General features: G+C 43.8%; 1 protein-coding gene across 2 annotated transcripts in view; it reads right to left on the bottom strand.

Moving 5' to 3' along the window:
- LOC142767260 (uncharacterized) overlaps positions 1-19,967 on the bottom strand; it is a 62,794-nt gene that overhangs the window by 19,607 nt on the left and 23,220 nt on the right. For both annotated transcript variants that reach the window (XM_075868557.1, XM_075868556.1), the window contains exons 6-22: positions 18,117-18,343; positions 16,849-16,946; positions 16,209-16,292; positions 15,583-15,664; positions 15,413-15,514; positions 14,304-14,335; positions 13,991-14,176; positions 12,175-12,255; positions 11,421-11,636; positions 10,081-10,272; positions 7,472-7,561; positions 6,357-6,471; positions 5,253-5,409; positions 4,121-4,185; positions 2,484-2,621; positions 1,613-1,761; positions 255-367 (exon numbers count right to left, since the gene is read on the bottom strand). In XM_075868557.1, the coding sequence (XP_075724672.1) occupies positions 255-367; positions 1,613-1,761; positions 2,484-2,621; positions 4,121-4,185; positions 5,253-5,409; positions 6,357-6,471; positions 7,472-7,561; positions 10,081-10,272; positions 11,421-11,636; positions 12,175-12,255; positions 13,991-14,176; positions 14,304-14,335; positions 15,413-15,514; positions 15,583-15,664; positions 16,209-16,292; positions 16,849-16,946; positions 18,117-18,343 (2,127 nt within the window). The remainder of the gene's footprint in view (positions 1-254; positions 368-1,612; positions 1,762-2,483; positions 2,622-4,120; positions 4,186-5,252; positions 5,410-6,356; positions 6,472-7,471; positions 7,562-10,080; positions 10,273-11,420; positions 11,637-12,174; positions 12,256-13,990; positions 14,177-14,303; positions 14,336-15,412; positions 15,515-15,582; positions 15,665-16,208; positions 16,293-16,848; positions 16,947-18,116; positions 18,344-19,967) is intronic.

Here is a 19,967-nt window from a genome sequence, read left to right as displayed (position 1 = left end):
TTATGCAATAAAGTAAAAAGTGATGATGATGTGTGGTGTTTTATGGCGCGAGGGTCATACGATGGCCAAAGAGCACCAAGTAAAAAGCGAACTGGACAAAAAGCGACTTGACACCAGCAGGGTCTGAACCTGCAACCTCTTTGTACCACATGCAACACACTTCACTGTGCTTCACTTGGTTTCATATTGAAATTAAAGTTATTGCAAAAATAAAAATAATAGAACACGAGACATCTTGAGCAGCGTGTACTCACTCGTACGCCTTGAGAGGCTCCAATATTTGCTGTTCAGTTTGCTGCCCATAGATGGAGAGCTGCTCCAATTCGACTTTGGCTAAGAATGCCGTGAGGGCCTGCTCCGGATTTATCTGCATGCCCGTACAAGAATGTCAGCAATCGCAAGGCTGCGTCTCAAACCTACACTGACACCATGTCATTCAGTCATACTGTTTACAAAACTCCCCATCGGCTCTATATATCAAAATATGGACACGCTATTGATAAAAATTACAGAGGTCAGCCGACTCTAGTGCCACCTGTAGGTAAAAAAACAAACTAATAAACGGTATTTTCCTCTACTTCATGTCTTTCATCTCGCATCATTGACATTGACTCGAGCAACGACCAAAAAGACTGCAGTGCACATACTGCACCGTAAGGACTACACCGCAAAGACTGCACTACAAAGCCTTCACAGCAAAGACTGCAGTGCTTCTCGTCATCACTCCCAGGTGGTGTGTCAGTTAGCTGTCCTACACAAGTTTGTCCATGGCAATGTCTGGGTTTTGGAATGAAGTTCTGCAACTGCTATGATTGAAATTCTACGCTGACAAACTCGCAAAAATATACTCAAAGCAACGATCAACCTACATTTATGGCAAGCTTCCCATAGCCATGAGAGATGTGCCAAGCAAAAAAAAAAATAAAAATAAAGAATATTAACAGTTCTTGTAAAGCACACTATAAAGTGCTTAATCTCACATATGTTGACAGTTTATTCTAAAAACAACATTGCAGACAGTATTCATTACAAAAGCTGTGAACAGGGATTATTTTTCTACAGCCAGAATGATCTGAACCACTTACAGACCGAAACTTTCCTCACAAAGTTTTATTCACACGATATTTACATAATGGCAACGATAATTTCTGCTGGCTTTATACACTCGTTTCGAGTCATTTGGTGTTACTGTGCGTAGGTCCTAATAACTGAGTGGGTCTGAATATCAAATCCGAAAATTAGTCTGTGATTGCATATTTGCATTTACTTAACGTTACTTGTATAAGCCTAAACAATACGCAAATGAATGATAGCAATAAGATTACAATTGTCACTATGACAATAGTAAACAAGCTCTAAATAAGTGAAGTACTGGTTTGGGCATGTTGATAGCATTTTGTATACGCGAAAATTTGTGTACAAGAAGTACAATGAAATGCAGGAATATACAAAGATCTGTACAAATACATTGAACACAAGTTTGTCTCTTCTCTGCTTTTCATTGTCCAACTTGAATGCAAAATGTATGCAAGCAGAAAGTGCTGCATATGTTTGACATCTTAAATAATGTCATTGCAACAAAATCAGTTAACAGCAGCTTTGACAAGGGCACCTGGTACAAATGGTCTTGCGAGAGTCCAGGTCCTGCCACCCGCGTGACCATCCAGCTGTCACCCACTGGCACCCGCGCGCGGCGCTTGATCACACCGTGGAACAACAGCGCGTCCCAACACCGCACCGCTGCCCACCGAAACACCGCAACTGCACAACATCCACAGCAACACCCCATTTGAATTCAGCACAAACATGCATAAGCTGTGACAGTTTTATAGAAATCCACGCAAAAATAAAGAAATATGCTTCTAAAGAAGAGTCCCACCTTAAAGGGGCCATGACGTCCACTTTTTGCAGATTATGTGGGTTAATCTGAGGGTTTTCACAAGCTGGTGAAGTTTCAGTGCATCTGGTTGAGTACTTACTCTGTAACGAACACTTTTATGAAGATGCGAGTGGCCCAAGAGTATGACAAAACTGGCACACCTGTGAGCTGTGATGCAACGAGCCGCTTGCTTTGACATTGCCTGTATTCTGACCAATAACTTTTTTTCGTGGTCAACTGCACGTACAATGGGGTCATCTCTACTTTGTTCAACTTGGCTTTGAAACTTGAATGATTTGCAGCCGCTTATACTTAAAAAACGACACCTTCACTCCAAGAAACGCATGATGTCGCACATGCCATGTAAAAATAGCGGTCGCCAGTGGTGGGTGCAGTTTACAGCTGGCAATGTCTAGGGATCATTTTGCAATGAAATATTTTTCAGCCCCTGCTACATATACCTACAGGCACAATAGACTCTCTGCTTTTATTTTTTATTGAAAACCGCAATTAGATGGGTGACCCTGTCGTGGCCCCTATCGGTTAGGGGATGATGTACAGCGCAGCGGTGCTACAACAAGTGGCCACAAACGACTTGGCTCACCCAAGAGAATGAAGCCAGCTGCTATGGGGCACAGGACCAAGGCTATGACAGCTGCGGCGATTGGCTGGAGCAGGCCCAGCACCAGCCCCTGCCAGAGAATGGCCTCACCCAGTACGCAGATGCGGTTGCGCTCAGGGCCTGCACCATCGCCACCGATTGGTAAGCTGCTCACCAAGTGAGCACGCTGATGTAAACAGTCTACTACACCCATGTACAGTCCTCACAGATTGAAACAGGACAACTGCGGGCTAAGTAGCATTCTCATCTCCGTCTTCAGTTCGAGTTGTATCAACGTGATTCCAACTCAAACACGTAGATCAGAGGCAACGTTATCTTTAGGAACCAGATTCAGCACACGACATGGTTATCTCGAGCAAATGCGCACGTAACAGTTGTAATACTAAAAAATTTGACATCTCAATTGAATTCGTGAATACTGTACACGGTAAGTGGAGCACGCTCAAAGGAGCACACTCAAAGAAGCACGCTCAAAATAAATACTTTTGAGCATGCTGGATCTGAGCATGCTCGCATTTTTTCTTGCATATAACCCCCACCCTCAATGACTCCTAAGAAATTTTTCAAAAAATGATCCCCAGTATTGGTGCAAAGACCAGCTTTTTTTCATTGCTGTTAAACACTGCCATGAAGCCACCCTTGCAAACCAGACTGTTTCTTTATTTGACCTAAGCCCCAAATGAAAAAAAAAAACAATTTTGCGGGTGATATGCAAGAAAATTTGCAATATTTTGATTTCATAATTTACACAACATTCAAGCATCAGAAATTTGCCTTTCACTTTCCAAAATAAATGGCAATTGGTATGCAAACAAACTTTAGCTACTAATGCAATTTGAGTGTTACTTCAAGTGACAAATGAACATTTATCAACCACTGTACTGAAGACCCTCCACATTTCTCATATGCATATCAACTTTTTCACTACCGAACAAAGTTGTAGGAGAGAAAAAAAGACGCAGTATGCAGAAATTGTTGGCCTGGTTCCAAACAAAGAAAAGGAAAAAGCATGGAAATGGAAATTTCATATTCAAAGGGTAAAAATGGGTATCAATGAATAGAGAAATAAGTTGCAAATATGGCAAAAACACTGCTGATAAGTACGAATGCTGGCCTTTAAGGCTTCAAGTATTTTTTTTAAAGAATTGCAAGGACCAATAGCATAAGCTTGGTTCACACTAATTGATATTCAAAAGAAATATTAATGTGAAAACTTAGAAACTGTTAGGCCTTAACAGTTGCGCAGTGCAATATTCTGCCCAGACTGTTTTATTCTGTGTGCACACCAGCCACACATGCCACTAATGTTGTCTTCTGCTGGTTACTCATGGAGCATGGGTAAATGATACTTTGGGTGATGAAGGCAAGAAGTTTTAATGGCACTGAGCAGTTCGCTGTTGTGTAATTTGTGTAAGAAGTCATGCTCATGAATATGACCACACGTTGCAAAGAGGTTGTGTCAATCCGTGGCACCACTTCTTCAATGATGATGCATACGTTTGTAATTCTGAATCAAAGCGAGCCATCTTCAATTCAACAAGATACTCCTTAAACAAAACAAGACAAAACGAAGACTCCCGAAGAAGCAGGGCTTCAAAAAAGCAGCTGGGAGAACGTACTTGGTGAGTCAAAGTCATACGCAAGCACCATGAGCAGGTGGAAGGCAAGCATAACACATGGCATCCTGCAGTCAGAAAGTACAATGACACAGGTCACAATGACACAACACAATGACACTTCAGGGAGAATATGAAAGCTTGAACAGATGAAAAGAACGACTGGGCCTGCACAGAATGCACAACCCAGTCACAGCAAACACTGAAAGGGTGACCTTTCTTAAAACTGTAGTTTACCTGCGTGTCTTTATTTTGCCATCGTTATTTTTTACTGAGAGGGAGGTATTGTATTCGTTTATTTATGTATTTTATTCAGTCTGTTATCGCGTTTGCACCATGTTTGTACATTACTGCCAGATGCGTAGATAACTCTTCCGACGCATATCTTTAGGCAGCTGCTACAAGCACACTTACAGAGTACCCACTACGCCATAAATGATCACAATATTTTATGTGTAGCGGCTTATGGCAGAGGCTTTGTTCCTCCCTCCTTCCCACGGCGTCCACGCCCCCACTGCGCATCCCCCTCTCTCTACTCTCCTATGCACCTCCCTCTCTCTCAAGTTGGCGGCAAAGGCAATGAAACGCTTCCTCAGTAGTGCGCTGTCCACACCCCACTGCACATGTGCATACCCCTCTCTCTCCTGTCCTATACTCCCGCCCTCTCTCCCAACTCGGTGGCGAACTACATCACATCAGCAAGTTGTCCCAAGGTATCAGAGGCATAGCAAGTTAAAGGAAGGGGGGCATCCAACTCTCTTGAGTGCATGTATGCGTGCTAAAATGTAGATGTACACGCACACACACACACACACACACACACACAAACACACACATGCACTCACTAATAATTTGGAAAGAGTTCAAGCGAACCCCTCCCTTCAATGGCTAAGCCTATGTCGAGTATAGCTAAGCAGCCTTGCTTGTGGCTGCCATAAACACTAGTGGTATGGTTATCTTCAGTAGAAAGCTATATATTTGAGTTTGCCGAGCTGAGGAGGTGGCGAGCCGAAGAAATGATGGCCAGGCGACGCCTGACCCCTATCCCTCTGTGAAATTTATTTTTCCCTTCATTAAAAGTTGCTCCTTTCCCTATCTCTGCCAACCAGAATAGTACAAGTGCAGTGCTGCCTACCAGAGGGGTGCCAGGAGCGCTGCCACGAGAGATGTAAGGCATACGACCAATGAGAGCACGGGGAAGACCATCACCAGCAGCACCGTGCCCACCAGGCCCTTGACGATGTAGTTCCAGGCACGGTTCACTTGCCGGCTCAGACCTTTTCCCACAAAACCTGGCAAGGGAGGTGGCAGTGAGAAGGAAAAGAAATGTCATGCACCCGCCTGTACCATGATGCTACACTCAAACCTCATTACAACAAAATTGCTTCTTACACAAAAAAGAGTTGGTTGTATCCATAAATTCACTATGAAGGCATATTTCTAACATTGCATCTATTGCAAGATCAGTTTTCATTTACTTCATTATGACTGGTATATCATTATATCTGGGTTTGTTATATTGAGGTTTGAGTGTACAAGGAAATTCATAGATTTCTTGCACGGGAAAGTTTACCAGTTTATGATAAATTCGTCCTTGTTCGGAATTCAAACTCTGGACCAAAGCGTGTGCAGAGCAGAAATGCACCCCAAAAATTCATTGCTCCTCACAGTCAAGTTTTTGGACACAGCCTTCTGAAATACTTCACTGTAATTAATAGCACACCTTTTAACGAACTCTTTATGCCAAAATGACTGACCCTAACGTTTCAAGACTCGTTCAGTCCCTTGCACAGGTGGGGACCGTATTGGCTGTGGAAGTGGTGTCATTTTTTATACTCTACGACGCGAGGAAAAGAAAATGCCTAAATGAGGGGATAAGAAACCATGCGGTTTCTCTGACCAATAGACCAACCTCTTAAGGACTAGACGTAATGGGTGCTGTAAACATCAGATCCATTTCAAAAACAGTGGCTAGAGCACCCCCCCCCCCCCCCCCCCCCCATTTTAGCATCTCAAATTTTTTCACCCAGCCAGACAGATTTTCGACAAAATGTCTAAATTTAAGTGTTCTAGTTGACAAGAAGTGTCTTCTGTTGTTCAACCTAATACTATGCAGCAAAACAAACAAATTATAACACATGGTAATGTTGTACAGGCAACAGAAAGGTGAAAAACATTCCATTTCGATTCTTTTGCCCCATTTCGGTAGTTGTTCGGCGATGCTGAAAACTCTTCTCACCAGAGTCTGGTTGAGATTCAAAGTCTGTTCTTGACTTGGAGATGTGCCTCCAAAGGGACAGAAGTCGGGAACAGAGTGTCTGTGTGGAAGATGACTTGCGTGGCTGCAGTCTTCCCTGCACAGCACCGGGGCATTTTTGCCATCAGAAGTTGGGCCTTGCATCAAGTAACTTTTCGCAACACTGTGCTTGCCAAAAGAATGGCACAGTGCCATATTCACTCGTATGTTAGCAATAACTAACAGACACTGATGTTAAGTAAATTGTAGGGGATGTTATTGGAAGTAATTGTAATGTAAATGTGAAGCAAGAAAAGTGGGTGAAAAGATAACTTGCCATCGGCAGGGACCGAGCCTACGACCTTCGAATAATGCGTCCAATGCTCTACTACTGAGCTACGGTGGCAGTCATACCTCCGTCCACTTTACAGGATATATATGTGCATTTGAACATGGGAGTGGCAGTCGGCACCACCTGTTGCCATTGCGAATACTCTTTTTGCACTTAGACGTCAAGTAGCATGTGGTCTTACGATGAGCTGACAGCTGACCAATAATCCCTCGCAAACCACCTGAGGGCATCAAGTTTGCCAGAGCGAGCCCCTCACTATAAATGAAGGAAAGAAGTGCCAATTCAAGGGCTCATTTTTTTCGTTAGACACGATATCAAGGAGAACTAACAAACATTGATGCCAAGGAAAGTTTAGGGGATCCTATTAGAAGTAATTGAAATGTAAATCTAAAGAAAGGAAAATGGACGACACGATAACCCGCCAGGGACAGGTGGCAAGTTATCTTTTCTTACACTCTTCTTTCTTCACATTTACATTACAGTTACTTCTAGTAACAGCCCTTCATACTTTCCTTGGCATCAATGTCTGTTAGTTCTCATTGATATCATGTCCAACAAAAAAAATTAGCCCTTAAATTTGCACTTCTTTATTAGCATCTGTCAAATGAGGATGTTGATGCTGCTGATGTTCCTATGCTGCTCAGCCGATGCTCACAAAAGTCCGGGGATCATTATCATTACGACAATGGCCAAAAAACTTTTCTTGAAAAGGTCTGTCTGTTCCGACCAGCGTTCATTGCACAGCTTGAAAAGTGTCGGAACTCACGTCTTCCTGGTTGACCTCAAAGTCCGGCATGAATGGACGGGGTAGCACCAGGCTGCGCAAGCTCAGAGGACTGCACCATGGTATCAGGATCTAAGGAGAACAAGTGACTGTTTCAGTCCATGAAGAAAAACTGTACTGGTTCAACAGATGCAGTCAAGAGAGTGAATCAATCAGGAGCCCCAACCTCAATAGCTGCCCTCTGCTTTTTGAAAGTGTAAGTACATTGATAGACAAACTGACTGATTGATTCCATTTATTGAATGACTGATTGATTAATACAAGCTAGCTCATCCAAAACGATTCAGCAGCAGTTCGGCAAGGATGAGAAGCGCTTGTTTGAAATAGAGACAAGGTTCACGATTCGGCACTTTACGATATAAAGTGGCTTATATGCATAAGTGATCATCAACTTTTTACTCATTACTGCAGTCAAAGTACAGCTAGAGCAATATGACAAGCTCACGAAATTGAGCACATCAAAAAGTACTGTGTACAGTCGCTGACCGATAAATCAGACACCGACCATTCGGACTTGCTCGTTAATTCAAACAGCTGCACGGCACCACCGATTACCCCGTAGAAGTAATGTGTAAAGATGACTAATATTTCAGACAGATGCCAGATCCGCATCCGATAATCCGGACTATGCACGCCGAATCACAATTATATCCTCCGGTGCCCATTCCATACAAAGTATGGCTTCAGAGATAGCAAACAAAAGTAAATAGCTGTTTTGTGAGGCTCTACTTCGATTGCCTTACAGCTTTATAATAGAAAATGCTGATCTTGGAGGCACTGCTCAACTCATGGAGGAAAAAAAGAAAGGAGGAAGTGTGACGTCACGCAAGCCGCCTTGGCAAGCCATTTCGTTTTGAAGCCAGCACTGTCGGCCTAACACGTGACCTTTTGCACAAAATCACGCAAGCAACAAGACTACCGGGCGCCGATACTTCGGAGTACGGCGCCCGGTAGCTTTTAATTGAAACGCGCTGCTTTGGCGCACACCAGCTGGCTCGCGCAGGTGGTTCAGAGACAGAACAACAAGAGTACTAAAACCTATCGCAAGCTATGACGTTTTGATCACGTGTTGGGCCGACAAGGTGGGCTTCACTCGCGTGATGTAATGCTCCCTCCTTCCTTTTTCTTCCTCCATGGCTCAACTGTGGGAGGTCGTATCGACAACACAAACATCCAATATTTCACTTCAAAGATCTCCGAACTGTCACGGTACTGTATTGCTATCGCCGCCATTATGTCCTATGTCCAACAATGTGAAATACAGTGTATAACACAGGACAGTGACAGAGACGGACGAAGCGCTGTACTAAGACGGTACCAACCAGCCCAAATAAGCAATTCAGTACTGTCGTAAGCGTCTACAGTACTGCGTTCTGTTATATTCTGCGGGCATTCGGTTTTGTGTTCAGATCTGCTTTAATTTACGCTCTGCTGTCCCCCAAAGAGTTGCGTTAAATGACACCGATGGTGCCATTAAAATCAAGAATTTGAAGGTGCTCTATCGCTCACGCATGCTGCAGTGCATGTTGCCGTACTTAGAGAGCCAGATAAACTACAACATCGACTTAATGTCAACCGTGACCATGTTTGCTAATGCCTCGAAGGCAGTTTCGGCAAGCACGATCAGCGATTGCTTCCGGCACGCTGGTTTCACATTACGTAGTGAGCCCGACACTGCAGCTGAAGAATTCGAAGAACGAGCTCAAGTGCGTACTTTATTGACAACCTGCGAGACTGCGGTGTGCCGACTATTGATGCAGTTACGTTTGAAGACTTCACAAACATTCACAGTGCTCTTTCATCGTGTGCTGCATTGAACGACAACGACATAACTGAGCAGGTTCTGCAATCGTCAAACAGTGATTCCGACTCTGATGATGATGACGCACCGCTTGTTCCAGACCTACGCCCGCAAACCTGTCTTGAACCCTCGCTGTTCTTTCGTCAACGTACAGCGGGCATACCACACTAGCAGAAATACTGGTAGACTTGGTTGCACGCAAGCACACGTGCGTGCAGCAATGCATTGACAGCTTTTTCTGGCCACCGGGTCAATAAAGTGTCCATAAAGGTTTTTTTTTTCTGACGCATTTACTTCTTTCGGGCAATTTATAATTCAGACTAACATTTACGTTCCCTGTGGAGTCCAAAATATTGATCGTCGACTGTATATCCCATTCCATACGTAGCGATCAATGCTGTGGAGGCTAGCAAGACTTCTTGGAGTAGATGTGTTCACATCAAGGAATCTTCATTCATATTTCTCATCTACAATATTATTTCTTTCCATTTTATGCGAAGTAATGAATGGAAAGCTTTAGTGGCTCAAAGATAAACAACTTTCTTATACAACTGTAAATAGGTTGTTGCATATACTTTAGCATTTTGTTGCCTCCGTTTCTTTGTTTTTGATATGAAATGCCACGATGCTTCACATGCGTGACCTTGCTCTGCTCACACTGTCGAAATGTGGCTAGGAGACATGCGGAGTTATACATTTTACTGACTGAACTTCTTGCGTAGCCTCCAGCTAAAGCACCGATGGCTATGTAAGGAGCAGAGCACGGACCGAAGCAGCAGGCACACCGTACCCCGAGGAGGAACATGACGTTGCAGGTGTGTGCCCAGACCCGGTGGCAGAAGTTGCCCCAGCGCCACAGAGGTAGCCGGGTGGAGGTGAGCCGGGTGCACTGCTTCTCAGCCACATACGTGGGGCGCTCACCAAGCAGAAGGGTGTCCCCCATCGGAAGCTCTGGACCAGAGGGCCCACCCACTCGACGCACCTGCAGTTGTGACACCTCAAAATGACACACATGGCTGGCGCACGTTACCCTTTACTACACACTTAATGATCAGGTTCTCTATTAACAAATGAAATGTACATAACTCCATACCGAAATTGTGGAGACCATACTGAAAGCAAGACGAAACAGAATAAGTTATAATGCCTTTTATAATTATCATTATCATGGTTGTCACTCAATAGGTAGAGCATCAGACACATTATATAAAGGTTGTACGTTCGGTCCTTATCTCTGCTAAGTTCATTTTTTATCCACTTTAATCCCTCTCCATGTCATAGTTAATATGCTACAGTTAAAACATACAAGTAATGTCCCCTATACCTTTTTTAGTATAAGTGCTTGTTGGTTTCATTAGGTTGCTTCTTTCCGGTGAGTGGTAACAGAGATGTCAAGGTACAACCTTTGAGCATCTTTTACGATTAAAGAGTGGACGAAGGAGAAATGTGCCATTGCTTTGGTAGGAAAAGTGTTGAGCCCAACACATTCAAAGCCAAAACAAAAGCCATGAAACCATGAAATACACTCAAAGCTTTTTGGGTGTGCTATTGCCCCCTGCAAAGTCATTTTCACCTCATGGCACTCACGAGTCTAGTGTGACGGCGTAGTCAGCGTTCTCACTGCCGTGTGAGGGGTGCCACGGCAAGGTTGGATGGCACACAGGGAATAACTATCACTCTTTGTTTGACTCCTGTGGCAAGTCCAATGTCAGCGATGCTGCATTTGCAGTACATCGTGTGTGTTAGGTTGTTTGTGTGCATTGGATTGGCTTTTTAAAAAACTAAGTTCTTTGACAAGGCAGTACATATTTGTGAGGTAAGGTTTGGCAGGTAGGCGGGCTCGCTGTTGTGCAAAAGCCACTAATAAATGACCGTACGTTCGTTAGCACGACAACATGTGCTGTGTCCGTTTTTTTTCATACGCCCAGCTCTTTCAGACCTCACAGGTCCAACCTTGACATCTTTGTTGTGACTCCTCCGCAAGGAGCAGGCATTGGGAAATAAACCCACCTTTTGCATATAGCCACTCAAAAGTGGCTCCGATGCTTTCTACAATTTTGTACATCAAGCGGAGACTAGGGATACTATGACAACAGCAGTCAAACAAGCCCCACCCAACAGTGTACCCACCTGCCACTGTGAGGGCCTCCACACGTGTGTCTGCCAGGTGAATGTCCGGGTGGGAGCGCGCAGCCGCGCCAGCTCAGCAGCCAGTGCAGGGGCCTGTTCACGCAGGAAGGACAGGTCACGTGCCACGAAGTAGGCCGCCTGGGCAAGACCCCGCTCCCTGCACAGGGCCAGGGCAGTCTCGTGGGCCTCCAGGCAGTGCTCGCGCTCCAACTGGCACTGCGGTCATCCAGGAAGTCGCATCATCATCGTGTTTGTGAAAGCACTGGTTAGACTGCAGACTGATGGATAGAAATACTTCATTGAGGCCCATTAGATTCCGCTAGTTTCCTATAGACCAAAGCAGCTGCTCCCACAATGGGACCGATGGGACCGAAAGGCCTAGCCTATTAGACTCTTCACAGTCCTATGGGACTGGCCCCAGCTGTTGCTCTAATGTGAGACTGTAAAGAGATGCATCCGTTTACTCTTCTGCATTGACCTTGTTGCTGCATAATGCGGAGCAACGCCACGCTGATGCAGTAGAGAACTTCAGATTTAACGGCAGAGGATTTTAAAGAGACGGTTTTTAGGATGCTGGTAATGCACCTTGACATCCAACACAGAAAACTAAGGAAAATGAAGAAAAAAAAAAAAACCTGAGAAAAAACACTCATGACAGAGTGCTGTTGATTGAGTAGAAAGACTCAAGCAATAAGGTAATTTCGGCTCATTGTGGTCGGGAGTTCAGCAGGACTGTGCAGTCAATGCTGCTTACCTGAACTTCATGAAGCTGACTGCGCAGCCATGGTCCAATCAAGGAGAGCACAGGAAACTCTTCTTGTAGTCGCTCCTTCTCCTAAGCAGGGAAGAGATGGGGCTCCGTTAAGAAACTTGAAAGGGGGAAAGACGGCTTTTTCTACTAAAGCAGGAGTCAAGTTTTTGCACTAGCAGCTACAACACTGACAAAAAATTAAAAAAAAGCACAAAGAAGGCCAATTTGGTCTTTGCCCACTCAACAAACAATACTTCCGCCTCCTTTTTCATGCCCCTTCGATTCCCCCCTACCCCCACACTGTAACTTAGGACTGCAAGAACCAGACGGGGGGAAAAGTGTTTTCACTCTCCTTAGGGTATTATCACCCAACTGCAACCCAAATCCTCCACAGATTACTTACTGGAGCCAAGTGAAACTACGACAAAGCCTTCATATGGTGCTGAAGGCCAGAGCAATAACAATGTCAGAGGCTTACACAAGGGCTTGTGGTAACCTCGCTACTCACCGTAACGAAAGATCACGGGATGTAGGGATCTGAGGTGCAACTGCGACTATTTTGCGAACATTTTATCTCAGATCCCCACAGGCCTTCTATTTAAAGTAGATTGCACTGTAAAGTGGCACTAAGCAGGAATCGCAACATGGTGGCCGCAGTTGAAGGAGTCCCAAGCCAAATAATAATGTCCGGGGTTCTATGTTCTAAAACCATGATATGATTATGAAAAACACTGTAGTGAAGGGCTCCAGATATTTTGACTAGGCTTGTGTGAATAATGAATTTTAGGTGCGAAGTGAATTCGAAGCGAATAGTAATTTTAGCCGAATAATTTGGAATTGAATTCAAATACTGTATATCACATATTATAAAGGAAAGAAGGCATATTAGTCATGACCTAACTAACCTGCACAATATATGCATAAAGACCTGTGCAAATGGCTTTTTTTTTTTTTTTTTGTTCAAAGGGAGTGGAAACAACTTTGAATAGTAGCGGGATTTCACTTTTGGTGCAATGCAACTGATAACCCACAAAATATGTTACGTTTTAATATTTACCATACTTAGAGAATGTAAGCCGGCATAACAAGCTTTAAACGTCAAAAATCATGAGTTGATGTGAGGGTGGTGTGTTCACTTAACCTTGAAGGGGGCTTTGCAGCAGAGCAAATTTTTAACAAATACTTTCATGGCTTAGCAACCCTTCACTGCAGTGCAACCACCTTTACAAAAAGTTGCCTGAGAACTAACATTTAAATAGTAATTTCACGGTACAACAGCCCTTAACTGCAGCGAAATCCCCTCCACGAGGGTTACACGCGGACTTGTCTAGACACACTTCGAAATTTTCAATAATTTAAATTATAATCCAAGCGAATTCAAATACTGTGATATTCGTTTGAATTCTCGAAGCATTCGAATATTCATACAGGCCTAATTATAACCATGTGATGCTCTTTACTATGCACTGACATCGCACAGTAACATGAGCTTCAGCCATTTCACGTCCATTGATATGTGACCGCCACGGCCGGAATTGAACCCGCGACTTTCGGATCAACAGCTGATCACCGTAACCGCTGCACCACCGCGGCGAACAGGAGTCCCAAGTCTATGCAGCAAATATGATGAAAGTGAAGCTGGTTTTTGAAATAGCAGTAGTCAAAGCACTGTTTAAGTCACTGATTGTTTTCTATGTCGATGCCGCCGTGCAGTCTCGGTGCCGCTTCGACCTCGAGCAGCACGCTGCAACCCATGTTGGTCATGACTGTACATGAAGGCTTCTCTGCATCAAACCCAAGTGTTGCAGTGGCTCTTCACCTGAGCCACGTAGTGCGCAGTTCTGTTGTGCACGACGTCCAGAGCCCGCTGGATGAGCACGGCCGCCTGGGCCTGCTCGGCGAGCAGCTGGCCCAGCCCTGGCGCCAGGCTCTCCAGGGCCGGGTCCCGACCCACCGCCTCCGACACACGTCGCACGTACTCGTCCTGAACGGCCACTTTGGCTTGCTGCAAGCCAAGGACATCAGTCAACAGCTGACAATAAGCGCAGCCATACCTCTGCTCATCACAGAGAAGTTATAGAGAACGCCGAATTATGCATGATAATTCCATCAAGGCTGCTAAACGAACTCACCTTCTCTATGTCGCTGTCAGACAGTTTCTTTGCTGTAAGTATGAAAAATAATTTACAGAATGAACACACAACACAATTTAAAAAATCATACTTGCAAATATGCATACTTATAAACTGAAATGAAAACATAATAACAGTGAAACTATGAGGAACAAACCAACTTTTACTAGAGAAGATTTTTGCAAAAGTTTCCAATCCAATTTGAGTGTCATAGGTATTTTATATTGCGCAGAGGAAAAGGTCATGAGCATATAAGCAAATACTTGCACGCAGCAGAAAGAGTCACTTGGCTTTTTCGTAGTCATATATATCTCTTTGACAGCTATGTCAGCTTTATACATGTTCAGCATACATTTACTCTACAATTGTTTGGAGAGGGCAGACACCTCTTAAACCATATGTTAGCTAACATGGGTGCTCAACCCTCACTTGTGTACATTCTTTACACCCACACGCATCTGTGCAATCAACTAAGTAGTGCAGAGTACTCATTCTTTCTATTTTGTTTCTTTGTGTGCATGTGTTCTTGACTATTGCACCATGAATATGAATGCACAACAAAATCCTTATTATAAAAACATTTTTTTCCTAATTAGCTTCACTGTACCACTACTATGTATTCCATTGTTGAAATCTTGCTTTTTTTAGTTACAGCCATGAAGCATTAAGATTTTTTTTTAATTACGATCTTGTTATATCATTTGGCATAGAAGAGCAAATGCTTTGAAGGAAAGAAAGACTACTTAGAAGAAAGACGCTCAACTTGCAACTGAGTTTATTTCGAAAAGCGTCCAACCACGAAAACGTACACGCAGGTGCTGTCACACCAGATCGTCACTTTTCGTCGTGAGACACTTTTCAAAATAAACTCAGTTGCAAGTTGAGCGTCTTTCTTCTAAGTAGTCATCCTTTCCTTCCAAGCCTTCACTCTTCTAAACCAAGTGTCAAACCAACTAGCCCGACCAATTCACTATTTTATTGTATCATTCCTTTCTGTGATGCTATAATTGAGGGGATTGTAAATAAACGAAATCATCAATTTGTGGATCAATTCATTAATGTACCAATGCACCAGGATGCACATTGCAATAGACCCAAACGCAGCCCACCTCTCAGCTTGGCCACCAGGGCTTCCCGAAAAGCCGGGAACCAACCACGCAGCTCCCTCTCCAAAATGTGCACCAGGAACGGCATGGCACTCCGCAGCAGCTCTGTCAACATCAAGAAGCAGAGGTCAGACTCGGTGCGCGAAAAACAACGGGGCGGTAATTGCTCGTACCAGCATTGTAGAGCCGCAGGTCGATCATCTGGCCTTTGGGTGTCTTGTAGACATAAGGCACAGCTGGTAGCCGCTCCTCTCCCTGGGTCACAAGTGCAATGTTCATGATGTGTGTGGCCGAACGGTCACTCATTCATGACATAGTTCTTTAAAAATGAAGGAGGTGGAATGACATGCTTTATTCTCTACTGGAAAGTGTCTACACACTGTTTCACTATATTTCCCAAATGTGCATTGCAGCATGCTCAAGCTAGCTTCATTATTTGACCAGTCAACTAGAGTTCAATACCACTGCAATAAAATCAATTAGCTATCGAAAACTACCACCCCTACATAAAATTTCAGCAGGTTGAAGAAATCAAAGGCACGGAGCTTTCACAATAACACACATTTACACACTGTGGCTTTGAATGTCAACAAAAAGAGTACAGACAAAACAGAACAGTACATTATAAACGAATTCATATATACTATATCAAGTTAATATTTGTTCAAAATTGAAAACACCAAAAGACCTGCTGAAGTATCAATTTAACCGCAGTGAAATTGATGAAAAGTTTCATTCAGTAAAGTAGATTACTGCTGAAACTTCAAAAAAAAAAGGAGTAATAAAAGCAACTGCTCACAATGTGGCACTTCTCGAATGTCTGCTTCTTGATTTGGTAGCGTACAAACAGGCACAGCTGCTCCAACTGGTTCTCCGCATCCGCCTGCACGGAAGAGCAGGTGGGCTTTGCTCACACAAGTACTTCTAGTTGACTAACAACACTTGTTTTTCTCTTGCATGCCTTCGACAGCACGTTGGCAGAAACACTGGTCCAGCGTGAAACACTGGATCAGCTTAGATAAATAAATTACATGCACGAAAATTTGATGATTTTAATGTCACCATTATAAGTTTATTAATAAATCAAGTTTCTGTTTTAAATTTTATGTTGGAACCTCCACTTGTGATACCATGAATTTCGAGCTGCATTTTTAATATTTTGGCGAACAGTGGTTCAAAAAAATTCCCTGAAACTTGGCATGTTAAGTGTCTGGCCTCCTCAAAGAACATTCTACTCCATGTTTACCTACATAACATACTAGGTATGCGCTTGTGTATATCGTCGAAACCTATGACATCACAGGTGCGAAATATTCAAGGTATCGTTGCCACCAGCTATTTTCTTTTTGCATGCTTTCTCACTTGCCAAGCAAAGTGTGGTGATATTGGCATTTAAAAAGAGTGAAACACCAGAGCAAACGTATAAAGGTGCTACTCGCCTCAATGGTGAGCTCAGCGACGAGGTGCTTGACCCGCTCCTCTTGCAGTCTGGACACCAACAGCGTGGCTGACACCGATGGAAGCCCCACAAGGGCGTCTGTAGGACAGAACCCACATGTAACACAAAGCCTGGAAAATGACACCCGCTTGCCATGACACATGACACAGGCTATCAATGTGAACTCCCACGAAAAGTAAAATTGTGGTGCTGCAACATTCGCACGGGAACGGATTACTAGCACAACTGTATTCACATTTATGCTACAGATGCCTGCCCGTTCATCTCTCTAGAGCGAGTCACTGTAAACGGTGATGTTTTAGGGGTGAAGCTCCTTAAGGCGTGGGTCTGTCCATCTCTTGTATGTATGTATGTATGTATGTATGTATGTATGTATATAGTAGTACGTAGCCACCATTGGCACATACCCACTCAAGAGTGGGTATGTGCCACAGGGGATGCGAGGTGCGAGATGGCGGAACTTGGAGTGTTCACTAGATGGACGCATGGACGGACGGACGGACAGACGGACTAGCAGGCGGACGGACGGATGGATAGATGCGCGGACGTACGGACGCACAAACAGATGTCACACAGATGGATGAACGGACTCACGGCGGATACACGGACAGACGGATGGACGCATGGATGGACGCACGAATGGTCGTGTGGATGGACGGAAGCAAGAACAAACAGACAGACGGAAGCACGGATGGACGCTTCGCCCCACTTATCAACATTCACTCCGTAGACATGCTGTGATTTTTTTTTTTTCATTGCTTTCATGATCTTTTGACACACAGTCCGCTTTTGCAAGACTTCAGAATGAAACCATAAGGGTGATTGCAGATGCTCGAATTCAGAATTGCTCGCACTATTTCTCACACAATTACAACCCACTATTACGTGATCATTACTCAGATGCTATTTAGACCTCCTTTCCTCAGAAATTACACATCGTGTGAAACTTTACTCTGCATTAACAGTCAAACTTCAATGTTTTGACAAAACAAAGCCATGTGTTAATTTACCAAATTTGTGATCATAGTAGAGTTCCCTTTTGGGCTTGTTAGCACAACATCATGAAGGAAACAGCGCAGATACCATGAGGACAGTGAAAGGCACACAGTAGATGAACACAGTGCTGACATTAGCAAAATGTTGATTTGTCAAGTGTTCTATATAAATAGCTGTGCACGTGCAAAATGAACATTTTATTGGGGAATTCTGCAGTGCTGCTTTGCAGTATGCGATCAGTTGCACACTCACCCAGCAGCAAGAAGAAAGCCCGTGCCAGGGCGGTTCCCGCAGCCCACAGGCTGAGGAAGTGCGGGTGATCGATACGGTTGCGTGCGGTGACTAGCAGCAGGCGCAGGGCGAGGGCCACGTCCCGCAGCAGCACCTGCCAGGTGCCCGTACGACCGCTCTGCACTGCCCGGCTCAGGCGCCAGCGATGGGTGCATCCCGAAAACACTCGGCTGCCCACCTCAAATTCACTGCAAACGAGAAGGACGCAGTGTGAGCGCTCCTTATACTGATGTTTATTTATTAGGGCGAGAGCCTTAGATGCCTAATCAAACATGAAAATTGATTGTTGACATCAGCATCAATACAAGTTGTCACCATATGACGTCCTCAAGCCATCACAGATTGCCAAATTTCGTGATGCCATCGCATGACATCGTTGCTTCGTCAATGGTGGGCCAGTCACAGAGGCAGTGCAGAAACAGGTGAAGTGCAGACAGCCTGCAATGCCTCCAATCACGAAGGCAATTTCTATTTATTTTTATTTATTTTATTTATTCATACTGTTAGCATACATGCCAAAACAGGAGTTGCTCATCTGGGCACACAAATTTCAAAAGTCAATGCAAAAATAGAACATCTCACAATTTGACACAAAGAAAGCAAAAGCAATGCAACAAAAAATAAATAAAAAATCCAACATTCAATGCGCACACTGCAGCATAACTCAGCAGAACACAGGTGAGCAAGTGAGTGCCTTATCACAGCTCAGTTCAACATTTCAAACGCACATTCGAAATCTTTAACATTGTTACACAGTACAACGTCATTCCGTAACTTATTCCATGTGTCAATAGCGGATACAATAAAAGAATTCTCGAACGATTTTGTGTTATGCTTCAGAGGTTTAATGAGTTTGGTATGCTTTGTCCGCGAATGCAACGTGTCTAGAGTGAAAATTTTTGTTATCTCTGTTTTGTAGATACCGTGGAATATCTGAAAAAAGAATTTCATGCTGTTGATATTCATTCTTTCGTGCAATGTAAGAATATGAGCCCTAGTTCTTAGACTTGTTACGGACTGCGTTCTACAGTAGGAATTAAAAATAAATCTTAAGGCTCTATTTTGAACCTGTTCACATTTAGCGATATTATTGTGCGTATATGGCTTCCATATTGGGCATGCATATTCCAGCAACGGAAGTACTGTAGTTTTATATGCTATAAGTTTTACTTCAGGTGTCGCGTCACCAAGCCTCCGACGAAGCATCCAAAGCTTTTTTTACGATTTATCACAGATATAATCTATATGGCGGTTCCAGTTCAAGCTATCTGTGACGTAAACACCCAGGTATTTATATTCTGACACACGGCAGAGTGGTTCGTTATGTATAACGTAACGAAATAAGAGAGGCTTGGTTTTTCTTGTAATCGGCATAAAAACTGTTTTGCTTGTGTTCAACTCCATTTGCCATTTTTTGCACCAAGAGCCTATCATGCCCAGATGTTCATTAAGCTTTTCCTGGTCGTAGTTCGATTCTGCCTTTGAATAGATGACTGTGTCATCAGCATAGTGCTTAATGAAAACATCGGGCGAGAAGCCGCTGTTCATATCATTAATATATAGTAAGAACAGCAGTGCCCCTATGACAGAGCCCTGCGGAACTCCTGAACCTACCGACTGGCTCGTGCTGTTTGTGCCCCTAATGCAAACCACTTGCTCTCTGTTTATCAAATAAGCCGCTATCCAATTTATGAGCTCATCATTCTGCAGGATCGTGCTAAGTTTATGCAGCAATTTTGGATGTGGTATTTTGTCGAATGCTTTTCTGAAATCAAGAAAAATAATGTCAACTTGCCCTCCGTCATCTAAGAT

Source organism: Rhipicephalus microplus, chromosome 7 (assembly GCF_043290135.1).
Source record: "Rhipicephalus microplus isolate Deutch F79 chromosome 7, USDA_Rmic, whole genome shotgun sequence".
Taxonomy (NCBI): Eukaryota; Metazoa; Arthropoda; class Arachnida; order Ixodida; family Ixodidae; genus Rhipicephalus; species Rhipicephalus microplus.
Note: the sequence above shows the minus strand (reverse complement) of the source record. Positions and strands in the feature narration are given on the sequence as shown.